Source organism: Gasterosteus aculeatus, chromosome 2 (genome assembly GCF_964276395.1).
Source record: "Gasterosteus aculeatus chromosome 2, fGasAcu3.hap1.1, whole genome shotgun sequence".
NCBI classification, from domain to species: Eukaryota; Metazoa; Chordata; class Actinopteri; order Perciformes; family Gasterosteidae; genus Gasterosteus; species Gasterosteus aculeatus.
The window spans coordinates 19,074,723-19,099,499 of record NC_135689.1 but is presented as its reverse complement, the minus strand read 5'-3'; the positions used below and the strand labels follow the sequence as shown (position 1 = coordinate 19,099,499).

Here is a 24,777-nt window from a genome sequence, read left to right as displayed (position 1 = left end):
CCCAACAGCTGCCCCCACTGTTTGGTTTGTCTCCATTTGTTTTTCTGGACAATACCAACAATGTGTTGGCCAAGCTATAAGGAGACGCTGCCTGGATCTGGTGGGGGGCGGGAACGGAGGGGACAGGAAACCGCTGAGGAGGAGAGGTGGGTGGGGGGTGAGAACAGAGAGGTAATTGTATATGTAAGAGTGAGGCAACCCCAGTGGAGAGGTAGGAGAGGGAGGAGAAGGAGAGAGAGAGAGAGGAGGAAAGGCGTGTTACCGGGATGGGAGGGCTGGGAGAGAGGCAGAGGAGCAACAGGAAAGGGAGAGAACAGGACAAAGTCGGAGAAGGGGAAGGAAAGCGACCCGGGATTCTCGAGGGTTGACATTGTCGAGTCGAGGGTCACGAGCCTCCGTCCAGGGGGGAGTTCTAAGTAGAGAGAGAGAAAGAGCAAAGTAGGGAAATGAAGTGTGTGTGAAACAAAGCAAGCGCCTGGAGAGAAGGAGGGGTGGATGGACCCAGAAAAAAGGACGAGTCCACATGTGACTGTAGCATGACGCAGTTGGAAAGTGTGTTTTTCAAAGTGTGTGTAGAAAAAGAGAAGGGGGTGGGTGACCGAGAGCGTGTGTCCGTCCCCGGGTCCCTGCAGCAGGGCTGAACACGAGCCAGGAAAAGGGGGACGGACCTTCTTCTCCTCCTCTCCAGCTGACAAAAACAGCTGCCGCGGAGCTGGAGCCAGCTTCGAAGACCGAGAGGAGGAGGAGAAAAAGAAAGGGTACGGAGTCCGGGACCCCCGACCATCCACATGGGCTGCGTCCTGAGTACGGACTGGTGCGGGGAGCACGAGGTGCGACCGGTGGCAGTGGTCAGAAGCTCGTCCCTGAAGAGAAGGAGTCTGGAGAGGAGCGAGAGTGGCAGGATGAGGCTGACGAAGGTCAGTGTTTGCGCGAGCGTGTGATGGCATTCTAGATTAACATGTTCACTATTAATGGAAGTACGTAGACAGCGCTGTTGGACATTGCATGTCACAAGGGGCAACTTGGATGTGTTTTCCAGGTTTTGGGGAGTACTGGTGCACTTGTTGCACGTGTTTGCATTCAGTCAGACCAAGTGACGCAGCATATTAAGCGACTGCGATGCAAAGTTATTTGTTGTAAACAAACACAGGACTTTGGAGGCCGCTGTTCGTGTCCTCTGTGAAACCAAAAGCAATTGTTATTTTACAACAAAACATGATCCATTTTTCTACTAATCTTCATACAATCTTCCCAACATTAACCACGAGGCATTGTGCTAATTTGAAATTTGTTTTTTTATATCAAATTTTCTTGGGGGTAACTTAAGTGTTTATGATAGAAATGTATAAGCATTATGCTTCTGCCTACACCTTTTCAGTCACAATGTATATTAGTTTGTAAATATGCTTTAAGCATTGTATTGTATGTAATGACTGAATAATCTACTACTGCTATTACATTTATGACATACTGTTTTGGTTCAAATTCATGAGACCAAAGGCAATATTTTCCTTTGAGTTGTTGTAACTGAAAATATGGCGTTGGGGGACGTCACTTGATGCAGGTCTAGATGGCTCTAGAGGAGGAGGAGAAACACATGATCTCTCTGGCTCAAGTTCATCCATTTTCATTTTTTCCAATACAACTGTGTGTAAATAAAACAATGCAAAATCGATGGAGATCTCTTTCGATACAATTTTTCAAGTTTGGGTATTGAAAGCAATCCAATAACCTTAAACCGTGTTTTCGTTATTTTAAAAAAAAACTTCTATACTATCTATACTTTCTTTTTATTTCATTCCCACAGAGGGTGAAGCGATGACGCTTCAGTAGCACCTCGCCTCGGACAATGCTCCCGTTGTTATCAGATGCGCAGGCACATTTGAGTATTTTGAATCGCATTAATTGATTTTAGAGTGAAACAAAATGCCTCACTGTCATTGGAAATAAAGTGTGAATCAGTGATGAAGCACTCGGAATGCCAAAGCTCAACATGTAACGATATTATTCACGTTGCATATTCCCCCTAAACGTGTGCGTGGCATCTGAAGCTAAAGAGGTGATTGTTTATCTCCTCACTAGGAGTGTGTGTCTGTGTGTTTTTGTTCAACCTCTCCATTCACAAGAGGACACAGATGACGACGGCTTCTCCAAGCTGAGCTCACATCTGTGCAGACACAATGGTGCGGTTATGGCGGCCTCGGGCCTCTGCTGGGGAATTATACGGCCGTGTAAACACAGGCATGCTAGTTGGCCGGAGTCATCGTTGAAATTGCTATTAGCCATCGAGAGGATACACACAGGCATTGCCTTTCGCATCCAGATGTGTGTATTATCGAAAAGTGTTTGTGTGTGTGTCTGTGCATGCGTCGCTTGCCCCGCACCACAGAGCAGCGTGGGAATGTGGAGCCCTCTGGACGACGTCATCCAGCAGTGACTGACCCCGCCACAGGGGTGTGGGAACCAGTCAGATCCCACAGATGGTCCAAGAGGAGGAGACGTCTTCTACTCTATTTATGCTCATTTGTTCTCATTCATCAGTTCTTTCCACCTTTTTTAAAATTATTCCTCGGTTGTTTTCCGTGGGGCTGCAGATAATCATAAGTGTCAGATCAGAATGTGACATGGATTACATTTCTAATCTAATCTATATCTAAGTCCAATCATACGCCATAACGACACATTACTCATGGAAATACAAAATAAATGATCCACGTGCTGCTGGATACATAATGTTTTAATCGGGAATACAGGAAAGGGAGTTCTTCTTTTTATCAGACATTATTTTTTCTTATCGGTTATCACTGTTTATCTCAACTTCTTGTGGGGAAAAGTTGAATAGACTGTTGCAGCTTGCATGGTGGGGTAAAAACACCACAGCAGCATTAATTGTTTTTTTCTGCACCATTTTTTTATTTTATTCCTTTATTGCTTCTCCTATGTAGTGACTGGATCAATCTTTCTTTTAGAATTCCTGGGCTCTCATTCTCTGCTCTTAGATTAGACTTCACATGCTCTATGGACAGTTGTTGACGGGGAGAAGCTGAGCATCAATAAACAACCTTGTAAAAGTGGCTCCCTGAACAACTACTGGTGGAGGGACAAATCAAAGTAGGCAATCCTCTGACAGAAAAAATGAGACTGGCACCTTGAGGTTTGGTCTTTGTCATTAAATTACTTTTTTATTTTCTGTTATGACCACAAACTGACCAACTTGGTCTGAGAGTAACCAACAGAATCACTCGCCAGTTGAATTGCAATTTAAAACCAACTGGATAGCTATGAGATGTAGTAGATATGATATAATAACCTTTCCTCTGGTCTAACCATGAGGTTGGCCTTTTGGGTTTTTGACTGGAATACATGCTGGATGGCTTTCCATGAGTCTTTCAACACACTGTTTGTACCACTGTGAATACGATTTTGCGATCCCTCTAGTTCTGTTTTCTTTTCGTCTTGTTGACTCTAGAAATACACAGAGGGCTGGCATTGGGACAGTGGCTTTTTTATTTGTATTTGTTCAGCTTCTCTGTAATTTGTCACGAGTTTAGATTGGCCATGACCATAACTGAGGCCTTGAGCCACAGGCATTTACGACAAACACACAGCCAACACAGGAAGGAGCACTGACCGGTTAGGATGACCCCCCCTAACCCTCCCCAAACAGTTAGGATAAGTATGAAATAGAACTAGAGGTAATTCTCACGCACAAAAAAATGCATTCCTTTGTAAACTCCAGACTCGGCGGGTGGCCGACTAGATTCCTGTGGCTTGAAAACAATGATCGGACCACAGTTTAAGCTGGATTTCTAAAGGAATGCCTGTTGTGTGTGTAGCGGGCGTGCGGGATGAAAGATGATCGAGGGGAAAGGAAAAAGACATAAACCATTTCCTGTGTGCGGAAAGTCCATCAAATCCCAGCAGCGCCCTTGAAAGCAACACCTCATAAGAAACTGTGCACAGGGTATCTTCTTCTCTTGCACTCAGTTTTGAGAAAGTTTCTGTTGACCTCAGCGCCACTAACACTGTCGTCAGCGTCTCACCCACCTCTTTTCTCCGCTCTCTCCGTCCACAGCTGCACCTTATCAATGTTCGGCAGAGTGCAATCCAACGCGATCATTGGCCGAGCCATGTGCTTCCCCCACCTTTTCTTGCCTCCTCCTGCCCTCCTTTCCTCTCAACCCAGTCTCCCCCCTCCACCCACCTCTTCATCATTCACGTGTGCGCCAAGCCCTTCCAATTCCCAAATTATCCGTCCTAATCATCTGGCACCCTTGGGATTACCCACATTGGGCGCTTTGCTTTGAGCCTTTGGCTCCAAGCGTAGAGGAAGCTTGATTCGGGATTTGCGTTCGGTATTTCTGCAAAACCGTTCCCCCCTCATTCCTCATCTCCATCGTTCTACAAAACGACCCTCCCCCAATCCACTCATTCCAATCCCAAATACCGGCTTCCTGTCTCTCATGGCCCATATGTCTGTTTTCACTCTTGCATGTGGCCTCCACGACCCTCCCAATTACCTTCTCCCACCTTTCTACTTTGCTTCTTAATCCCTTCCCCCCGCGTACCTCTTTATCCTCATCTCATCCTGCGACGATCCAAAAGAAAAAGGGAGCAAAAACATTGCATCAACAATTAAACTCCCCCCTCAATCAATCATTCCTCATTATTATTATTCTATCATGAGTAAGAAATCCCCTGGTTGTGAGCGAAAGGCATGGACTGTGTTACTGCACGTGTTGTTTGAGAGGGTGGGGGTCGCCATGACTCATAGTCATGGTTCACATGTGCGGTACCTGCAAGTCGATCCAACACATGGTTCCACACATGGAAGTGACTAAGGGATCGAGGCAGGAGACAGAAGTAAAGCTCCTTGCATTAGTGAGTCTGAAGCTGTGAAAGATCACTGGGAAACAATTAAGGATGGGAATGAATATGCAACACACATGGGCATCCATGGCACGCAAACATAGCTGCATATTCAAGCTAATTCCATTTATCCCTGCAATAATGGCTGTTTGTTGGCGAGGTGAGGATTCTACCTGGTGCATTTCGGCTATTCCACCACATGGTGCTGCTGCTAGCATGCTAGTGCGTCACCCTGCAGGGTCCATGCAGATGTGGATCAGACACAGGGCCTGCAAAAAGGAAGCAATCCAAATATAAAGCTGATTAGATCTTGATATAATGTGGTAGTCATATCTATTTTTTATGTATTTAAAAGTAGGTTTAGCAATCTTTTTCAAAATCATTTGTGTTCAATTTGTTAAAAATCTCTTTACGTGCCAACAGCAATCACTTAGTTAAAAGGGGAAAATAAATCTAATGTCTGTGGCCCTGTAGTAAGGCCGTTCATAGCCTGGTGTTATATTTTTATTTCATCCCCCAAAAATCATAAAAGTGGTACTCCATTTGTATCTTGCGGAACAAGATTCAAATGGAGTTTCTACATTTATCTTTTCCACAGAGCTTATTTTACAACGTAATCCAAAATCCACTGTGGCAATCCGATTGCCCATCCTCCCTGTTGGAGGAACCAGTGTGATGGTGACTTCAGTCGTGCGCCCATAAAACCACATCATCCCTATGGGACGCTGCGGCCATGTTGGTTGTTTACATTCAGTATGGTAATTTTGCTGCTACCTTCATTGGAAACACTGGGCTGGGTTTTACTCATCCACTGTGTTTAGGAAGAGGACGTAGTCATTGTGACCCATTGTTTTATGGACTGGTTTGAAGCCTTGAGTTTGGAGATTTTCGCGTTGCCATCTTGGAATACGGTTGTAAGAACGGCAGTGTTATTGGTTAAGAGGAGAAGGAGGCCTCGGAGCCACCTAAGGCCCGTAATTAAAAAATGCCTCAATATGTGTGTGCGTGAACTGGATACATGTTTGTTTACATACTAAAGTTATTTTTGAATGAATGACTCACACCCAGATCCACTACCTCAGTTTTGACCTTTGACCAAAAGGACTGTGGTTTTATGTATGGATGTATTATAAAAATGTACTTATAAAAAAACAAATATTATATTTAGTAACTTCCCCTCATTCATGTACGGCTATGTATCTTACTTACTGCTGTCAAGATTCAATGAATTGAATGAAAAAACACATAGTAAAAGGTATTTGACAAAAAAAATAAATTAAAAAGAGTTCTTAGATGTCAGAGACAGTTAATTCCCTCAATTAGTATACTAGGAGTATCACAGTGTTTAAGATCCAGGGCAGAGGGCAGGGGGGGGTCTCAGAAATTGTACTCCAAATTTAGACGCGCGTGGCTCCGCCCATCTGCCCCCGCGCGGAGGGGCTGGACCCGAGCAGAAGAACTCAAATTCTGTTCTCAGTGGCGGACCCTGTTACCGAGGATCTCCCCCGAGGATGAGGGGCAGCGCGTGAGCGCCAGGAGATATGATTAGCGGGAAAGTGAGCAAGGTAAGTCCGTGAGTGTGGTTGACCTTCAGTCGCCTGTAAGCGGGCAGCAGGGCTTTCTGGTGGTGCGTGATGACTTTCCGCGCGAATTAAGGTCTTCTTGCCCCGTGTCGCACTGCGCGAGCCGTCCGCTGGTTCTGCCCCGGAGGCGGTTCCCAAGAAAGACTCCGTGCAACAGATAGATTAAATGTTTCTACTTCCCTTCCGCTATTTTCTCTTTTTGATAATTCCACATTATAGCATGTTATAGTTATTCGTGTGTTTTTTCACTGCAAAAACGTTAGTTTACAAAGAAGTAACGTTAGGGGCGTCGCACTCCACTGACATAAAATGCTGAATAGTCATATGATGCGCTCAGCGCCCCTCGGTGACGTCAGCACCGACCACTTATTGTTAATGTCGTTAAGTCTATATATATATATATATATATATATATATATATATATATATATATATATATATATATATATATATATATGTATATATATATATATATATATATATATATATATAAATAAATAAAAATTATATATATACAGTGTTCATATTCACAGACGGTTTAGTACTTGACGGTATGGATACTTGAGTAGTATCCATACCGTCAAGGGCCGAAGAGCACTTGTCTCTTGACTCGCACCGTTTAATACAAATTTCTAGTGCGATGAGGAAAACACACGACTTTGTGGCTTCCAGCTGTGATGACGGGCCGCGGTTGAGCGGGTGTAATGCATAACTTTCCCCGGGGCCCATCAAGAGCACGAGTTCACCATAAGGTGCTTTCAACAATCTGTTGATTGCTGTGTGCTTGATCACACCCCAGCGCGGGTGTGTGAACGTGCGCCTGACCTGATTAATGGGTGTTGATGGCTCTGCTCCTTCCATCCCTCGATTAGTATTGGCTCCGTATCAGGAACCCTTGTCAGAGTTCCCATCCTGCTTTTGAGACACAAGGAAAGCAGCGAAGCATTAACAACAAGATAACATTGTCCAACCCCCTGCGTTCTTTCCTCTGCCGATAACCGAGGGGTCCTAGGCCCTTTCTCCCGGGTTGGCTGCAGTGTGACGCAGAGAGGCGGTGGTCCATTGGCATTCTGATGGATTGTAAGTGTTTAAAAAAAAGAAATTAGTCAAATTCAGTTTTCTTTGGAAAAAACTGGGCACCCACAAACACTGTGGCCTTGGCTGAAGGCACGGGACGGCTCCACTGGAGTAAGCACAATGCTGTTGTTGTACCCGGTGTACCGCCGGCATTCTATATTTGTAATTCTTGGGTAACTGAGAGGTTTGATAGTCCAGAACTGGTCTGTGATGTCCGTGTTTACTTGGGACTCTCCCACGTTCTCTGAGGGGCTGCAACAGAGTCCTCATCTACTGTGGCGGCCTTTCGCTTTCACCTGGAAAAATCCTAAAGCAATCAAACAGAATGGTTCCAAGGTATTTGTAATTTATTTTAGTCCGGGAGGAGAAGCGACAGGTTTCTTCGAAGAGGATCTTCTACAACTCAAAGTTCGAGAAGTTCCTCAAAACCTGCATTCTTTCTAAAGACTCATCAGCCCGCCGCTAAAAAGTCTGATTGTATGGAGGTGTATGAGAAAATGACTTGACTCCGAGTCTTCTTTCATACAGGATCCTTTAAAGCGGTGCTACTTTGTGATGAACAGGTGACTGCCACGGCACCTCTGTGGTCCGACTATTGGCAACCCCTTCCCCAACAAGACGGTCATTTTTTTAACCGGCCTCCTCATGTTCAGACCGACAAAAGGGTTGTCTGGCTAAATCGAGCTCTTGCTGCCCTAAGCAACGTCCTCCTGCCACACCTGACAACGCAACTCATGCCGTTATTGGCTGCAGAGATGTCCTGCTAATTATTACCCGCGCTAGAGACCATCAGTTTGTTTTTCTGTGTGTGTGTGTGTGTGTGTTTCTGTGTGTACCCGTCGGGAGCGGAAGTGCATCATGGCGGCACGCTGACCTCACCTCGGGAACAGGCAGTCTCTGTTCCCTCCACAGCCTGTCCCACCCTTTTTGGACACAAACATACACCCTTGCGCACTCGCATTCGAGTGAATTGAAAGACATTTTATTAACACACACACGCTGGTGTTGATACCCAACAGAATGAAGCAGGAACCTGGATATCCCGACCCGTGAGAGATGCTCTAAATGGAGGGCGGGCTTTAAGTATGGAAGTCATAAACACGCCACTGAATTGAATGTCTGTGTTGCAGTGCATAAAAGACACTTTAATAAGCAGACATTCCAAACATTTGGCTTTTTGTCCATTTCTAGTGGACATTCAATATTCCTTTTCAGGGGAAAAGAGACCCGGGGAATGTTCTGTTGAAAATGAGGTCTATTAATACCTTTTACAATATTCCAATCTTATCTTAGTGTGTGATTGCCAATGGAAAAAGCTGCCTTACACTCTCGCTTTTGCAAACACTCACAATTTTTTCTGTCAAACTGTTCAAACAATTAGTTCATTTGTCTTCTAAAATAAATTGTATCAGTGATATTGGATAAATCATCTGAGCAGAAATGTTGCTGCTCGTCTGTGTCTTATATGATGGTGACATCTTAACGTTTTGGACTGTAACAAATGCATGTGCTGAATGTCATCAGGCTAATAGAACAACACATTTCTAGAAGATGTGCCAAAGAATTTTCTCTGCTACTGTACGAAACAATATCAAGGCAGACTAAACAAGCAATTTCAACATGTAACTTAAAACGTAGGAACGTATGATTTCAATTCTTCCATGATATTCTGCACGTGGAGACCAAATGATTATGGAAGGCAACTACTGTTAACAAATAGTTTGTATAAAGCCTTTGGTGGCTCCAGAGGGCACTCCTGTGTTGTCACTTGAGCCATTGATTACTTTTGTATGAACGAAACATGCTGGGTTTTTCCCGCATGCTGGAAAAATGTACTAAATATTCCCTACTAAGTGGTTTTAATGGCTGATGAAAATGTATATAAAAAGTGCAAGTTTGCACATTTCTATATCGGGGTTTTGATTTAAAAAAAAAAAGTTTCACCAACCTTTCTGCTTGAAGCTAGCAGCTACATTAGCAAGAATACTAGAATAACTCCTAAATCTGTACAGTTGAGTGAATTGCATTCTGGGTAATGTAGTTACCAGGTTTCTCACATGAGGAAAGCTGGTCATCATCGAGTTCCAGTGTGTCACATGGAAAACAGATGATCAGACCTCAGAATTTACCCAAAGCAAAGTTACTGAAAAAAATGTTCTGAACGCAAAGGTACATTCAGAGTTCTTCTAATGACAAAAGGGGTACGAAGAGTTTTCCCTGGACGCTTCTCGTAACGCGCGTCCTCACCGACATCTGCAGCTGAAGCTGAGGTCACCGGCCTGCTGGCCGTAATGTAGCACACTCACACAATGTCCATCATTGTGTAAATACCGAGGCTATTTTTAGAGCGAATGGAGCAAGTGCGTTTCCATGGATGTGTGTGTGTTTTCGGCCCACAAATAGTTCCTGTGTATTTTGTTTTTACGTTTGTATGCATAGATCTCTGGCCGAGTGTGTGCATCTCTTGTGAGGGCGACCCCTCCCTCGTTCAATCCACCTACTGTTCTGTGACGGCTGGCAGCCGGGCGCCGAGGAAAGGGGAGGGATCTCCGCTTAGAAAGCATTTCTTTGACTACAGTTCAACCTGGTTTCTTTTTTTTCTGCCAAAAAAAAGCTAAAAATATTTTAGAAAAGGACCACATTGTGCAGCGTTGTAGGAGAGCTGGAGTCTGTCCTGCCTCAGGACGGGTTCAGAGGAAAGAGGACAGAGGGGAGGCTGTTGGTTTCTACTGGACTGTCTTGAAGGGATATAGGTCCATGTGTGAATCAGTGCTTGTGCTCATAAGTCCTACGGCAGGGGTCTCAAACTGGTCCGGACGCCCTGACGGCCCGGATGTGGCCCGCGGGCCGCGAGTTTGGGACCCCTGTCCTACGGTATCGTGTACTGTGTGCTATTGTCTGGAAGGGCAGATGCTCCCGGTTTGGCTCACCTGTGTGCAACTACAGCACCGGGCATGGATGTACTTTTCCCATCAGGCAGATGATAATTGTCTCCCTGTTTTGGACTTTTCATTCTGTTCTTCTTTTCTCTCCGGCAGCAGAAATGACCTCACACACTTTCTTTATTAGCCCACTACGTGATAGATAACAGATGTTCAGACCAGGGGAAGATGTTTTTTTTCCATTCGTTGTTTCCCATATACCATCGAACAATTATTCAATTATTTTTTAAATTTCTACAATTGTCCACTCCTCGCTGCACGGAAGGGGGCTTGGCGAAGTCTGTCCGCTGGTGCGCCAAAAACTTAAAAACACTGATGGTTACTACTATCTTGAGGACTGGCCTGAGCATCACAGGGTTTTTTTTGGAGTTGGCTCATCCAGCTTTTTTGCTTCCTCTGTTGAAATCCTCCTTTCCAAGTTGTCCACGTCCCTCGCTGAGGTTCCCTTTTCCTGGGCTGTTGTTTTAATGATTTGGTAGTCAACCAGGTTTTCCTTAAGTTGAGATGATGACGCATTGGAAATATTTCTGTGGGGCTTTTGCTTTCTTAGCATAATATGTTAAAGGTGAAGTTGATAAATTCAAAATTCAGGGCATTAACACAGCGGCAAAAAACTTTTCAATTTTTTCCGAAAGCCACTTTTCAATGCGTTCATACAGAAGTTATATTACAAGGATAATCTATGTATCTGAACCACCTAACTCATTTTATGTTTGGGCCAAATACGACCCCCTTTGATCTCAAGTGGGCCAGACCAGTAAAATCATAGGCGACGGTCCGGTCCAGGGGGGGCACGGAGGTGGTGCACCGTCATTTTCATGTAACATGCGCTCACTCACACAGTGGCTCGCCCACAGTTCGACCCCCGGTGGACTGATTAGGAATAGCAGCCTTTATAAATTACGATGTACCGCGGGGCGGCTGTAATAGTAATTAAATATTATTCTGCGGGCCTTGGGTTTGACATATGTGATCTAAATAGAACATAACTTACTAAATGAACATCATTAAGTAAGTTATGATCCATGTCATGGCATTGTCTTCAAGGCCTCCATGGCGGCCTAAAAACTGGTCCTACTAAACAGAACTATTGTTCAAAAGGTGAATAATTAACTTTTTCATATAAGGAAATTATAAATTAAAAAGTGTCTCCTTGAACAGTGCCGTTTTTTGATAGTTTAATTAATATATTTTACATGCAGCATACAGTACGTTGCAGACAGACCTGCAGGAGTTTCATAAAGTTCCTTCTGACAATGAAAAAAACCAACTGTAATATATGACAGACAATTGTTTCTTTCAGCACGTCATGCCTTCACACTCCAAATGTAGTGGATCGAATAAACCAGAGTAGAACAGCTTCTCCACAGGAGACTTCATACAGCATTCAGGAGCAAAGTGGTGAGTCGCTGTCCGACCACGAGTGCCTGTGGCTGGACTGTATAGTGGTCGTGATTGTGTCTGAAACAGGAAGAATGCTGCCAACCTTTCCACTATGTGTTTATCTCACAGCCCACATCACCATTGGGGTTAAACTGACAGTAACTGGTGCTTTTTTAAACGTAAGTGTAAAAAAGTGTATAGACTCATGCATGCCTACATATAAATCTGCATACATGCACACATACTTTCCATCATTTGTAGTCAGCAGCAGCCGTGACAGTAAAGGCAGAGATAATGACATGATGATAAAGACATCAATCAAAAATTCCTTAAAACAGGATTGAGATAAGATGGGAAAGTTCCAGTGGAGATCAAAACCATGAGAAATGTGCAATTTTCAAAAAAGAATTACTACGCCGTTTTCGAAATGTCAATCCCCATGACCGCACATTACACTACATTACATTACATTACATGTCATTTAGCTGACGCTTTTATCCAAAGCGACTTACAATAAGTGCATTCAGCCATAAGGATACAAACTCAGAAGAACAAGAAAGTGCAATTTCCTCAAATAAGCCAATTTACAATTTGCTATAGATAAGTGGCGTTATAAGTACAATTCAAGTGCTACAATTTGTTAGTCTTTTAGTCTGAAGAGGTGTGTCTTTAGTTTGAGTACCATGTACCATGAAAGGAAAAGTGGCATTATGTAATAAAAGTACCATGAAATAATTAAATTTATTTAATTGTCATGTATTTATTGCCTCATTTATTTATTTCATGATGTATTTCAAATGCATATTTCATTTATTTATGTATTTATTCATTTATTTAATTTTGACTAAAACGGCATTCCATAGTCCTGGTGTCTTCAGAGAGCTCGTTCCACCATTTCGGAGCAAGGACAGCAAAGAGTCGTGATCTAGTCGAGTGTTTTGCTCTCAGTGAGGGAGGGACGAGCAGTTTTGCAGATGCAGAGCGGAGAGTGCGGGTCGGGATGTAGGGTTTGACCGTGTCCTGGATGTAAGCTGGACCCGATCCATTCACAGCATGGTACGTGAGCACCAATGTTTTGAACTGGATGCGGGCGGCCACCGGTAGCCAGTGAAGAGAGCGGAGGAGTGGAGTAGTGTGGGAGAATTTCGGAAGGTAGAAGACCAGTCGAGCTGCTGCATTCTGGATGAGCTGCAGAGGTGGAATGGCGGCAGCAGGGAGACCAGCCAGGAGGGAGTTGCAGTAGTCCAGGTGGGAGATGACAAGAGCCTGAATCAGTACCTGCGCTGCCTTCTGAGTGAGAAGAGGACGTATTCTCCTGATGTTCTAGAGCGTGTATCTACAGGATCGTGTTGTCGCAGTGATGTTGGGAGTCAGGGAGAGTTGGCTGTCGATTGTGACGCCGAGGTTCCTAGCGGTTAAAGTGGGCGTTATTACGCATGATTATTACATAACATCCCAGCAACGGCCCCTGAGCCACCCACCAGGCTCCCCTTCCACTACGCTGCAAGCCGTAGTGCATCTGTCCTGCAGCCCTCGCTAGCCCTCGCTTCACACGGCTGCCGGAGGGTGATGCCAGGCAGACAGCTGTCCAAACACTGTCCGCAGCAGCAGGGTAATGGAAAAGCGTGTAAACGGCACCGTTTCTTTGTTACCAAGGAGGGAAAGCAGGCACAGAAACGTTATGTGTATCCGGTTGATTATCCAAAGCTCGACATGTGGACGCTGAGGAGGGTTGTGTCAACACTGTCCTCTCGTGGCGACGGTGTGGATGGGTTGAGATTTTCCGAACCCATTTCTTCCTTTCTTACTTTTATGTTGCATGGAAGGCATCTGCTCTTGAGGAGTGAAAGGATAATACGCTTTCTGCCAACCTTTGACTGGATTACAGACAGTTTCCAGAGTATTCCTGCTGGCCCTCAGCATTACATTGCACACAGCGTTAGTTGGCGGGCCCACCCCCACGCTTACCACCCGGCCGCCATGTAGTCCTGCAAGAAAACATGCTCAGCAATCCCCATACTTAGCCCTGGGTTGTTAGACTTCTCATGTTCAGAGCCCCACAGATTCACATTAGGCCGAGTCATCTGTGGACGTAATCCCATGTTGGGTAAGCACACACATCGCTGTACACATTGAAATACCGCATTCCCAAGCCCCTAACCCTAACCCCGTCTGTATGGTCTAAATACCTTCTCCTAACCGTATCCCAATCCTAACCCATTTCTTAGAAACAAGTCCAAACCCTCGAACACTCCGACCATACGCAAATTGGTCCGCAGACAGACGAACTAGCACATTTACACAGAAAAGGTAGACACACTCACATTGTGACAAATATCGACATGAGACGGAAATGCAAAGAAGGATTAGACCAACACATGTGCTCCTTTTTTCTTTGCCAAACATACGTCCACACACACACACACACACAAAGGATTAAAGTGTGGTATGGGCGGGCACCACAAGGATTATTACTGGAAGACCGTTACATAACCAGAACAGGAGTTCATGAGGGAAGTGGAGAGTGAGGGCTGGATGTAGCCACATTGTGCACGTACATGCACTCGAGTCGGTCTTACGCACAGGTTAAAGCTGACACGTCGGAGCTCCTGTCATTATCCGGGAGTTGGAAAGGTCCAATTTCTTCCTTGTTGTCATCCTTTCAGATGAAAGTGGATAGAGAGTTAAACTCTTGGCGTCAGAGGTCAAACAAGGATTTGTGCATTTATTCCCCTTCGCTTTGGAAGGCTGCGTTGATACATTCTGTTACTGCGCTGTATCAGGTTTCTAACCAGGCTCTGAACTTTGTTTCCTCTGTGTGTGTTTGTCTATGCAGGGGGGGAAGGGAGAGCCCCACGTCTTTAAGGAAAAAACCTTCAAGAAAAAGCGCCAGTGCAGCGTGTGCCGCCAGAACGTGGACAACACCGGCTCTTTCTGCAGAGGTAAATGGTGCAAGCATTGTGGAGTCGAATTTTGTTCCCTCAGGACCAATTGAGTCTGAAGGGAATAAACGTAAGCATCATCATGCCAGGAGGCAGGAAGTAGGATGTGTCAAGTACGAGTGATTGAAGGGCAGCACACACACAAGCTGTGATCATGTCACATGATCCATGTAGATCCATTACATTCTGATAATGTTTGGATGCCAGAAGTTTCTATCATTGACTATGTAAATGAAGTAGGCTTAGTACCTTAGCTTCACCCATTTGTTGGTGAACAGTCACATATCCTGATGCGTCGATATTGTAAGAGCCCATTTAAAAAAACATTTGTCATAATCTCTGTGTGTGTTTCTGTATGTAAAACATAGGATGGGGAGATTATGTATTGTATTGCAATATATCAGGAAGATTTTGAGTTGAGGGTAGATTTACAATTTGATATGGAGCTAAACAAATACAAATCAGGTTGACCCCATTACATCATGTGTACACTTAACTCCTACTATACTCTCATTTTGTCTGCCTTTTCTTGTCCTCCTGCCGTCCCTCCTCCCATTCCTTCTAGTATGCAAGACAGCCACCCACAGGAAGTGTGAGGCAAAGGTAAGAATCCACTTCACACATCAGAATTATCCAGTTATCATCAGTTGGCATATGTACGGGAATGGGCTGTAAACAGAGAACATTAGTATTGTAAAATATTTAGCAACTAAAATTAATTAGTTGATTTTTTTAAATCTATTGACAGCCCTAATTCTTTTTACGATGGGGACATCGCATGGGTCACGTCACACAGACGGAGATCAGGAAGCAAATGCATATACAGTGTATTATGAACTTCACCCAAAGAGACGGAAGACCTGTGCAGGTGTGTTAGCGAGTAAGGAACAGGATCTTCTCCTGCACCCTGCCGAGTGGCTTACGAAAATCACTATACCGAGGGTTCATCACGTGACGTGGATGCGGTGTGTTGGCCAAACATTGGTTCGCCGCAATGTGAAGTTTGTTTAAAGAAACAGCATTCAGCCTAATTCGTATGACATACTATTCTACATTGGCTCACTTTTCAACTCTCTCAAAGGTCCCGGGGGGCATGTCCCGTCCCGTTTTGTCATGCTCTACCAAATGCAATGGAGTTTCATATTGGATATTCATTTATTATACATATTATTATTTATTATTGGTCACTATTATTGACACATGCTTCTCTGTAGCAGGTTAAATGACTCCACAAATTGAAGGTTTATCCCAGATGCTAAACCTGTGGTAAGGAATCACCTGTGAATGCTTATCTGAACCGTTTGTTCGATCCCCATGCGGCCAGTGAGGCGAGTAAAGACACGTGACACCGGCTCAGTGCCGGGCAGGAGTCTCCACATCTCGGTGGCATTCCTCAGAAAGCGCTGCGAGCCTCTCCGACCCCACGCCGGTGCCCCCGTGAAAGGATCATTGACGGAGGGCACGGCGTAATGAATAGACAGAGGGACGCAGAGGGGTGGGTGGGGGGAAATGCCAGCCGTGGAGAGGGTGTATGGAGGCTGAGCCAGGGAGAAAGAGGGTGAGGAGCCAGGGAGCCACGGCACGTGGCAAGGACGCTCTTAGCTTCTATGTGAGGAAAGCTCCGAGGTCGACTGCAGATTTCAAAAGATGACTTTGACGTGTATTTTTTAAAAGTTGAAATATCATGTTATGCTAAAAATATATATATAAAGCAGAGGGTTGTTGTTTACTGCGGCTGGCTACGGTCTTGTTGTTGACTGGTTGTTAGACAGTGATTTCCATCTCCGCTGCCCAGGAAGGGAGAGGTTGGATAAGCAGGCTGCTGTGTCCATCTCCGCTGTTATCTGGGCTGGTATGTGATGGGTGGGGGGGGGGGGGGGATCTGGAGCGGGGACGGCATTAATCTGTTATACTGTGGCTTCTGAAAACATGTCAGTGCCCCCCAAAAAAAGTCTGGAACAAAAACCTTGGGGGAGCACTGCGTGTGATTATGTTGGTTTCCCCTCGCTTGCACCTCATTCACATTTGGCAGTTATTACCAATAAGCTTGTGTACGAATCATTCCACCTTCACCCTCCTCGACGAGTTCCGTTTCTTTGTGTTCGCTCGCACATCTGGAGAGCTGCCCTCTGCCATCCTGCTCTCCCAAGGGCTTCTATTCACATTTCCGCCCGGCTGGAACCTTAAACCGGGGGACGAATCTTTCTAATTGATGGCACACCGACCGGTAGTTGCCCACAACAGCCTCCAGCTGACTCATCTCTATTCTGTTACAGAATCTCAGCATGTTCTCCTTCTGAGATAACCTTTACTACTTAGTCTTCATCCCAAGAGGAATATCTAGCCTTTGGGGACTTGAAAGTCATGGCGAGGGGGGAGGTAAGGAGGAAGGGTTAAAATGAGTGAAATGCAGTCCGTGACGACTTGAATGACATGCCGGCCTAATTAGCCAAGAAGAGGTATTTCCGCTGGTCGGGGTGAAAAAGACACTGAGAGACCCAGCAGAAATGGTTCGCTAATAGACCACGTGACTGAAGACCCTGGACTCTGATTGGCTGGTTTACGAGTCGACTAGAGATTGACACGGACTGACTGAAATGATTTGGCCATTGGCTGACGGTTGTGCCTAAGTAGACCACGGTTGACCACTTGGACCAACAGAATACTTAAATGATCTTATGGGTTCCTGGCACATGACACTGTTCTTTATAGCGTTGTGAAATCAGTGTGTGTGAACAATGGTGTGAACTACTCGGCTAGATTTAGGATTCAAAGCAATTTGTTTAGGATGAGATGAGTGTTTCATGTAGTTACATACATAACATTAAACACTCCACTTTTGGTTTCACACTAACAGTGGCATCCCGGGTGAAAGTCCTGTGATGTTTTCAATTTCCAATATTGCACCTTAGCATGGTCTTAAACTTAACTCTATATTTACATGCACTTAGTACAACAGTTTGCATGATATCTTTCCGAAAGGTTTTTGTACACAAGCAAGACATGTTCATTCCCACGCCTTACATGCACACAGAAACTAATGCTACGTAGTTGGTTTTAGGCAAGAAAGTACCTGGTTAGATTAAGAAAGCAATTCTTGTTTGAGTTCAAATGACCACGCAAGTGCCGTAATCACACCACACAAGTTACGTGACGAATAAACTAGCATTGACTCATTTCACACGGACAACATATATACGGACGGGGAACACGCAGACAAATGGAGCTGAAGTGGGGGAGGATTTAGAGAACAACTCTTGATGTTCCTCCAACATAAAAGGAAAGTTGTGGTTTTGAGTCCCGCTCTCTGCAGCCCCTCTTCATTCTTAGTAAAGAAAAAGCATTCTAGATGAGAGGGGGACAGACTTCCCTCCTGCTGGATATGCACTTCACCAAATACTTGTGTTAATCAGCGGCAGTCGCTCAGCATAACCGGCTCCAACTGCAACGCTTCAACATCACAGACCGTGATGATTCTAGATGAAGCCCGGAGAGACGTCGATGAGACTATAAGTACTATAAGTATGACTCAGCTGATTGGGACTCGGGCCAAGGGGGGGGGAAACACACGGATCGGCTGATGGGATGGGTCACCTCCGGGGGCAGGACACGAGTCACCGATCTTAGCGATAGCAAATGTCTCTCTGTCTTTCCAAATGGACCTCCGATGAAGACGAAAAAGGAATATCAAATAATATAAAGACGATACGGCTGCGCTGTTTGTGAGCTGTGGGCACCGTCTGTCTGAATGCGTTTTTTATGCAGCCACATTTTATCCATGTGGTAAACACTGAGACTGGAGGTAGGGGATGTGCTATTGTATCTGCTTATTAAAATGGTAAATTAAAGCCCGAACTCGACCAACGAGCGATGGAAGGACGGTCTGATCTGTGATAATGGAACCGTGTTGGTCGGTGCACAGTTTTGTTTATTTACCAGCAGTTTATTCTAGTCCGACTCAGGCCTTCCCGGCAAGGTTTGGAGGGAGAAGATGTCGGACCCCTGCATATCTTTTGCAGTCCATCTGAACACCCCTCCCCCCCTTCCTCCCCAAAAGCTACATAACAGAGAATTTCACAACACTCAGCAATTAGAAAGGCTCCATTGCAGGGGACCCACTTGACCTCCCTCGCAGCTGCTCGGAGCGAGAAGCGAAACGACTGGAGACCGAGACTCATCCCTTTCCGTGGGTCAAAGGAAAGAGGGAACGAGGGACAAAAGTCTGAGAGGGCGTACAGAAAAATAAAAAGAAGGAAAGAAAACACCCGGAGGACAGAAAGAAGGTCACCCAGAGGGGTTGTTCTTGATCAGCCATTATAGAGCGCTATAGTGCTTTTCTGCTTCGCTCCCAAAGCCCACCATGTCACTTTAAAGGGGCATTTGACATGTGGGGCGCATTTGAAGGAGTCGTGAAGCCAAGCCAGGTTCCTCGGTGCAGAAGACCGACCACCCGCCTGCACGTGGGATTTTAAGCGACAGAGTGGAGCGACAACAAAGGAATTATCAACCATGCGGCTTCAGCTAACAGGTGGAGGCACATGTGCAAAGGTCCAAAAATGGCGCATAATTGCCAACCTTGAGTCCCAATGCGCACACACACACACACGCACACACACACACACACGCATTCCTCCTTTTAAAAATGATTCTAATTGGCTCAGGCAGCTTTTCTTTACATGCATTCCTTTTGCCGTTCATCTGTTTGGAATCTGAGCTACTTGTGACAGGAAACAGCTGTCAGACATTGAAACAAATCCTACTGCTCAGACTTTTCACAGGCTTTGAGTAATATCGTCTTGAATATACAGGGCTCTGTTTCAGAAAGTTATCTTATTCGGTACATTAACTGTGAGCGCCCGCCCTTATTGGCGTGTCAGTAATTAGTGAACTTTTCCCGTTAATCTCCGCGGCTCTGGATGTTAGAGTCTGTTCGTCCATTCTCCTGAAAGGGATATTACAGGGACTCCTGGACGACGTCTCTTCAACTTATATCCACCGTCACTCGGAATTTGATGGTGAAAGGTCAAAGGTTACTGCGCTCTCACAAAACATCTTTTGAGGTGGGACGGAAGAGAGGATAGTCGGGAGAAATTCGAGTGAGAAAAGAGTTTTTAAAAGGAAAGAGGAATAAAAAACGGCATAAAAAGAGAGGGAGAAATTAAAGAGGGGAGACGGAAAATACAAGATTTGGATAATCAGATAAAGTTGATATGTTGTTTTTTTACTGTCAGTCAAACCTTTTGACCACATTCATTGAGACAGTGTGTCCAAACCTTTGACTTGTACTGTTCTTTGACTTCCTTCACAAGCACAACCCGTTTCTCACACTAATCGCATACCAAAGCTGCTAGCTCACCTCCTAGTTGTCCATGTCAGAGCCACAGCTCTGAAGTTGTGCGTTGCGAACAGAGAGATTTGTGCATTATCCAGAGCGAGTCTCCAGCACTGCAACAAAAACAGGACACACGGAGAAGAGAACAGAGGACGGAGGTGAGGGGGTGTTTAGTTTAGTCCTTTTGAACATTTTAGGCATGTAAACGGGCAGTTCGAATCATCCAGGGCAAGTCAGAACAAGCTGGTCGGGGCTCTTTTGTCTTTTTCAAGGATATTTGGGGTCCGGGGATCAAACCTGTGTGTGGGGCGGTTCAAAAAGGGAGGCAGAGGGAATGAAAGAATCGTCAATGTGAAGACAGACAAGAAGGTGTTAGAAAGTGGAGTAGGGGAGAAAAGACCGGGGCAGCGAGTGTTGACAAGGGAAAGTGGAGAGGATGAACGAAGAAAGGTTGGGAGCGATCAGAGTAAGAATGAAGAACGAAGGGGATGAAAAGATCGAGGTGAAGAACAAATGGCATGAAACGAGAGAAAAAAAAGAAAGCTGGGAAATAGAAGGATGAAGATTTAGAAGAGCCGACGTGTGCAGAGACATAACGTTGCAAAAAGGCCCAACAAAGAGGGACTGCACAGGGCGGGAATACGGAGCAGGACGTGTTCAGCTGGGAGGAGGTCGATTAGCAGGAAGGTTGTGCGTCAGCGTTGGCCTAGGAGGATGGAATCTGATGCAGCGTGTTTGCTCTGCCTAAGTGGCCGCCCCTTCGCTGGGAGAGAGGAACCAATGGAGGAGAGGAGGCAGAGGTTAGAACAATCATCGAGTTATAGCAACCCAGGTGACGGCTGATTCACGCTGCTATCACACAAACAGTGATTATTATTATTATGATTATTTTTACATGTCATTTAGCTGAGTCTTTTATCCAAAGCGACTTACAAGATGTGCATTCAACCATAGAGATACAAACTCAGAAGAACAAGAAAGTGAAATTTCATCAAATAAGCCACTTTACAATTTGCTATAGATAAGTGGCATTATAAGTACAATTTAGGTGCTACAATTTGTTAGTCTTTTAGTTGAGTTGGTGTGTCTGTAGTTTGCGGCGGAAGATGTGAAGGCTCTCTGTGGTCCTGGTGTCTTCAGAGACCTCGTTCCACCATTTCGGAGCAAGAACAGCAAAGAGTGGTGATCTAGTCGAGTGTTTTGCTCTCAGTGAGGGAGGGACGAGCAGTTTAGCAGATGCAGAGAGTGCGGGTCGGGATTTCGTGTTTGACCATGTCCTGGATGTAAGCTGGACCCGATCCATTCACAGCATGGTACGTGAGCACCAATGTTTAGAACTGGATGCGGGCAGCCACCGGTAGCCAGTGAAGAAAGCGGAGGAGTGGAGGAGTGTGGGAGCAGTTCTAGTTAAAAAGCTCCAGTCATATCAAATTGAAATATTACATTCTCTGGGCCACTTTCAGTATTAAGGAGGAACTGGAACCAGCAGTAGGTTTTCATTCGTCTTGAGTTTAAATAATGCACTGGTTGGAATTTTCAACACTACTGGGAAAAGTATTTGCCGAACCTACAGGATCTCCCTATTTACATCATCCTCGCTTAGTAAAAATACTGATTGAAATGTACCTGTTTTCATCCCCACTGCAAATGTTCACCGACAGCTTTACCCGTTTCTTATAGATGATGTGATGACCTGCTCCAAAAGACAAAGGAACTATGAACAGCATTCTGCAATCATTCAATTTCTTTAAAATGTTTGTTTTTTTGCAACGCAGCTGTTCCAAAAAATAACCCTTTGCAGTTGCCCGAAAGCCTCAATGAGGTCTGCAGAATGCAGTACGATGCAGGCAGAGGCCAACAAACCCCAAAATACATTGAAAACAATCCCAGGATCCCAGGGGAATTCATGCTGGGAAAGAGGAAGCTTTTGGAGAAGCCAGGGGCCCAAATCTCCTATATTCATCCAGCATTCATTCATCTGTAAAGAAAGAGCACGCAAAGGTCCCTTTAAATCTAGCTCAGCCCCGCGGTATCTAAAGAACACACACCAGATCCAAAACCGCAGATGTCGCCTCAAAGTCAAGCGCACTGTCTTTGTAGACCGGGACTTTTTGATGAAATCTAAACACAAAGCATTCTTTAATTTAAGAAGGAAAGAAAACCCTGAAAAACAAAATGAAAATGTTCATTTTCAGGATTCAAACTATCTTGTTACGATTGGTTCAGGCAGGGAATTAGAAAACAAGCATTCATACTGCGAGTGAGTCACACAGGAACATTGTCCAACTCGTTGTTTGATGGCCGAACCTGAACCTGTTTCCTGCGACTTCTGTCAAACGAGGCGAGTCCCGATTTAGCTCATTATCTGCTGCCCTTGCTTCCTGTTGATGTCTGTAGCTGCGTACACCCATCGGTAAGAGGCGGAGGGAGATTGCTTGAGAAAGACTAATGGCAGAAAGACGGATTAACAGCACAGTACAACCCGCACACACAAATACGCTGTGGGGGACACACCCGCAGGTTCAGGGCCAGTGAAACTTCCCCTTCGTGCACAATGAGATATACACAAGCCCTTTTTCCTGTATCCAAATAAACAGTCCCAAAAAGGGCTATGTTGCGGGAACACTGCTTAATGTGTGTTTGGAGGAGCGGGGGCTTACGTAAGTGCTGGGGTTTCCACCACAGTAAGCATGACTGTGTCCCCCCCCCCCCTCTCGCCTTTATTAGGGCTGCTGTTGGGCTCCTGCTTCCTTTGGTACCAGTTCACTGACCTGTCAGCCCATAACAGTCACGGGAGTCAGACGTGTCATGCTGAATATGTCCCGGTGTTCCTCCAGCTGTGTATTTGGCTTCAGAATCCTCCCTGTTAGAGCGACAAAATTTATAGCTACAGTGCTTAATTAAATTTATACTATCCAGATTTGGTAGATTATTTCTTTGAAATACATATGAATATGTTAGTTTGACATTTTAAGAAATATCTATCTATTTATTTAATTATGAATTATGTGTTAGTTGGTTAGGGTTAGCTTATCTAAACACAAATACTGGAAGCGGCGGGAAACAGCTAGCCTGCTAATACAATAATACACCTATAAATACCTATAAAAATCACTAATTACACATTATATCTCTTGTTAAACCCCGTACAAAAAAAGGAATAAGAACAGAAACTTGGAGTTTTATGTGCTTGAACTTTCCTGTAGCCTAGGCTAAGCTAAGCTAGTAGAGGCTAAGCTTGGCTGAGCTAGGAAAGTTAACGTTACAAGCTAGCATTGCAGTAAGCTATGTAATGCATTCACACAATTCATTTTTTATGTGTATTACATATTTCTTTTGCCACTACATATATTAATACTTCATATTGAGTGGAAATATCAGATTGGAATCAACATCCTCTTCAACTATACGCAAGAAATTGAATCAACATATTTCCCAACACCTATAATGTGAGCTTTCGATTTTATTTGTTGATTTTTCCGCCAATTTTTTTTTTGTCTGGGGAAGTATTTGCTGTTCAACATCTACTCTGCCTCCTTCCCTCTGCATTCAAATGTCTCTCTGTGTGTTCCAGGTGACCTCGGCGTGCATCCCGCCCCCTTCCAATGATCTGGTAGGTCTTTTCCTCAACTGCGTTCTGTTTGCAGCGACATGTTTTCCCTCGTCATTTGGCTTCACAAAAACCACCACGTGGTTTCCTCTGGTTGAATTCCTTTTGGGATGCCGAACCCTCAACCCGCTTTGACATCGGGTTCATTCCCGGAGCACTGCAGGATTCCAGCCTCAAAGGAAGAAAAAGAAATGTTGATGTTTCTCCAGGAAGTAGTAATGTTTATCCATTAGAGAGGCTGTTTGTTTAATTAACTCTCCTTTCCTTCCTCTGCCCCCCCCCTCCTTTTATCTCTCTTCTCTTTTCTTCTTCTCTATCAACTGCTTTCGACCTCCCCCTTATACCGTACTTCTTTCCCACCCTCCTCTTCCCCTTCCCCTTCGTCTTGTCACCGCTCCTTCCATGCATGCAGCAGCGCAGAGGGACCGCCCCGTCCCGACAAATCCAGCACCTGGTGAGCACCCCTCATTTTTTCCAAACCCTCACACTTTTATCTCTGCATCTTCCATTTCTCCTTCCCCCAGTGTCATGCTATTTATCATGGAAATGTCCAAACCTGGCAGGGAGAAAGATGTTTCTGTCTTCATAAATGAATTTGATGAAGCTCATTCACCTGCTTAACCTCTTACAATAGGAAAGCCTCAGTTTTTTCTGAGGGTTGTGCTGGAGTCATGAAAAGTCATGAAAAGTCAAAAGCTGTTGGAGCTATTATCTTGTTGGGAGAGCACAAATGTGCTCCTTGCCTTTCATGGCAGTCACCCCATCAGATGTGATGTTCTGTGGCTCAGACGGGAGGATCTGGCCTGTTGGTGGAAATGTCAGCGGTCTACAAAAGTGTTCCCATCGTCCATGGGGGATGTGAATGCTACGTCATTATTTCATTAATAAGTAGGATTGAATAATATTTTGGTATGTATTGATTGAGGGCTAACATGTGAGGGCATATCTCTGTGTGAAAAGGGTTATGCTATGCAACAAGGCTGGAGTCAAACCTGGGAGGGTTGGGTTATGTGGCATGCGCTGAGGTCCTTGAGCTACC

The 24,777-nt window shown here is 44.9% G+C and overlaps 1 protein-coding gene across 6 annotated transcripts in view; it reads left to right on the top strand.

Moving 5' to 3' along the window:
* Positions 1–201: 201 nt before the first annotated feature.
* The window catches only part of tns2a (tensin 2a), a 39,734-nt gene continuing 15,158 nt past the window's right edge, over positions 202–24,777 (top strand). For 3 of the 6 annotated variants that reach the window (XM_078094185.1, XM_078094189.1, XM_040192576.2), the window contains exons 1-5: positions 202–917; positions 14,691–14,796; positions 15,362–15,399; positions 23,703–23,741; positions 24,151–24,192. In XM_078094185.1, the coding sequence (XP_077950311.1) occupies positions 789–917; positions 14,691–14,796; positions 15,362–15,399; positions 23,703–23,741; positions 24,151–24,192 (354 nt within the window). In that variant the 5' untranslated portion in view covers positions 202–788. Of the gene's footprint in view, positions 918–6,286; positions 6,435–14,690; positions 14,797–15,361; positions 15,400–23,702; positions 23,742–24,150; positions 24,193–24,777 lie in introns of those variants that run through there. The other 3 variants (XM_078094194.1, XM_078094190.1, XM_078094202.1) reach the window with 3 other exon arrangements.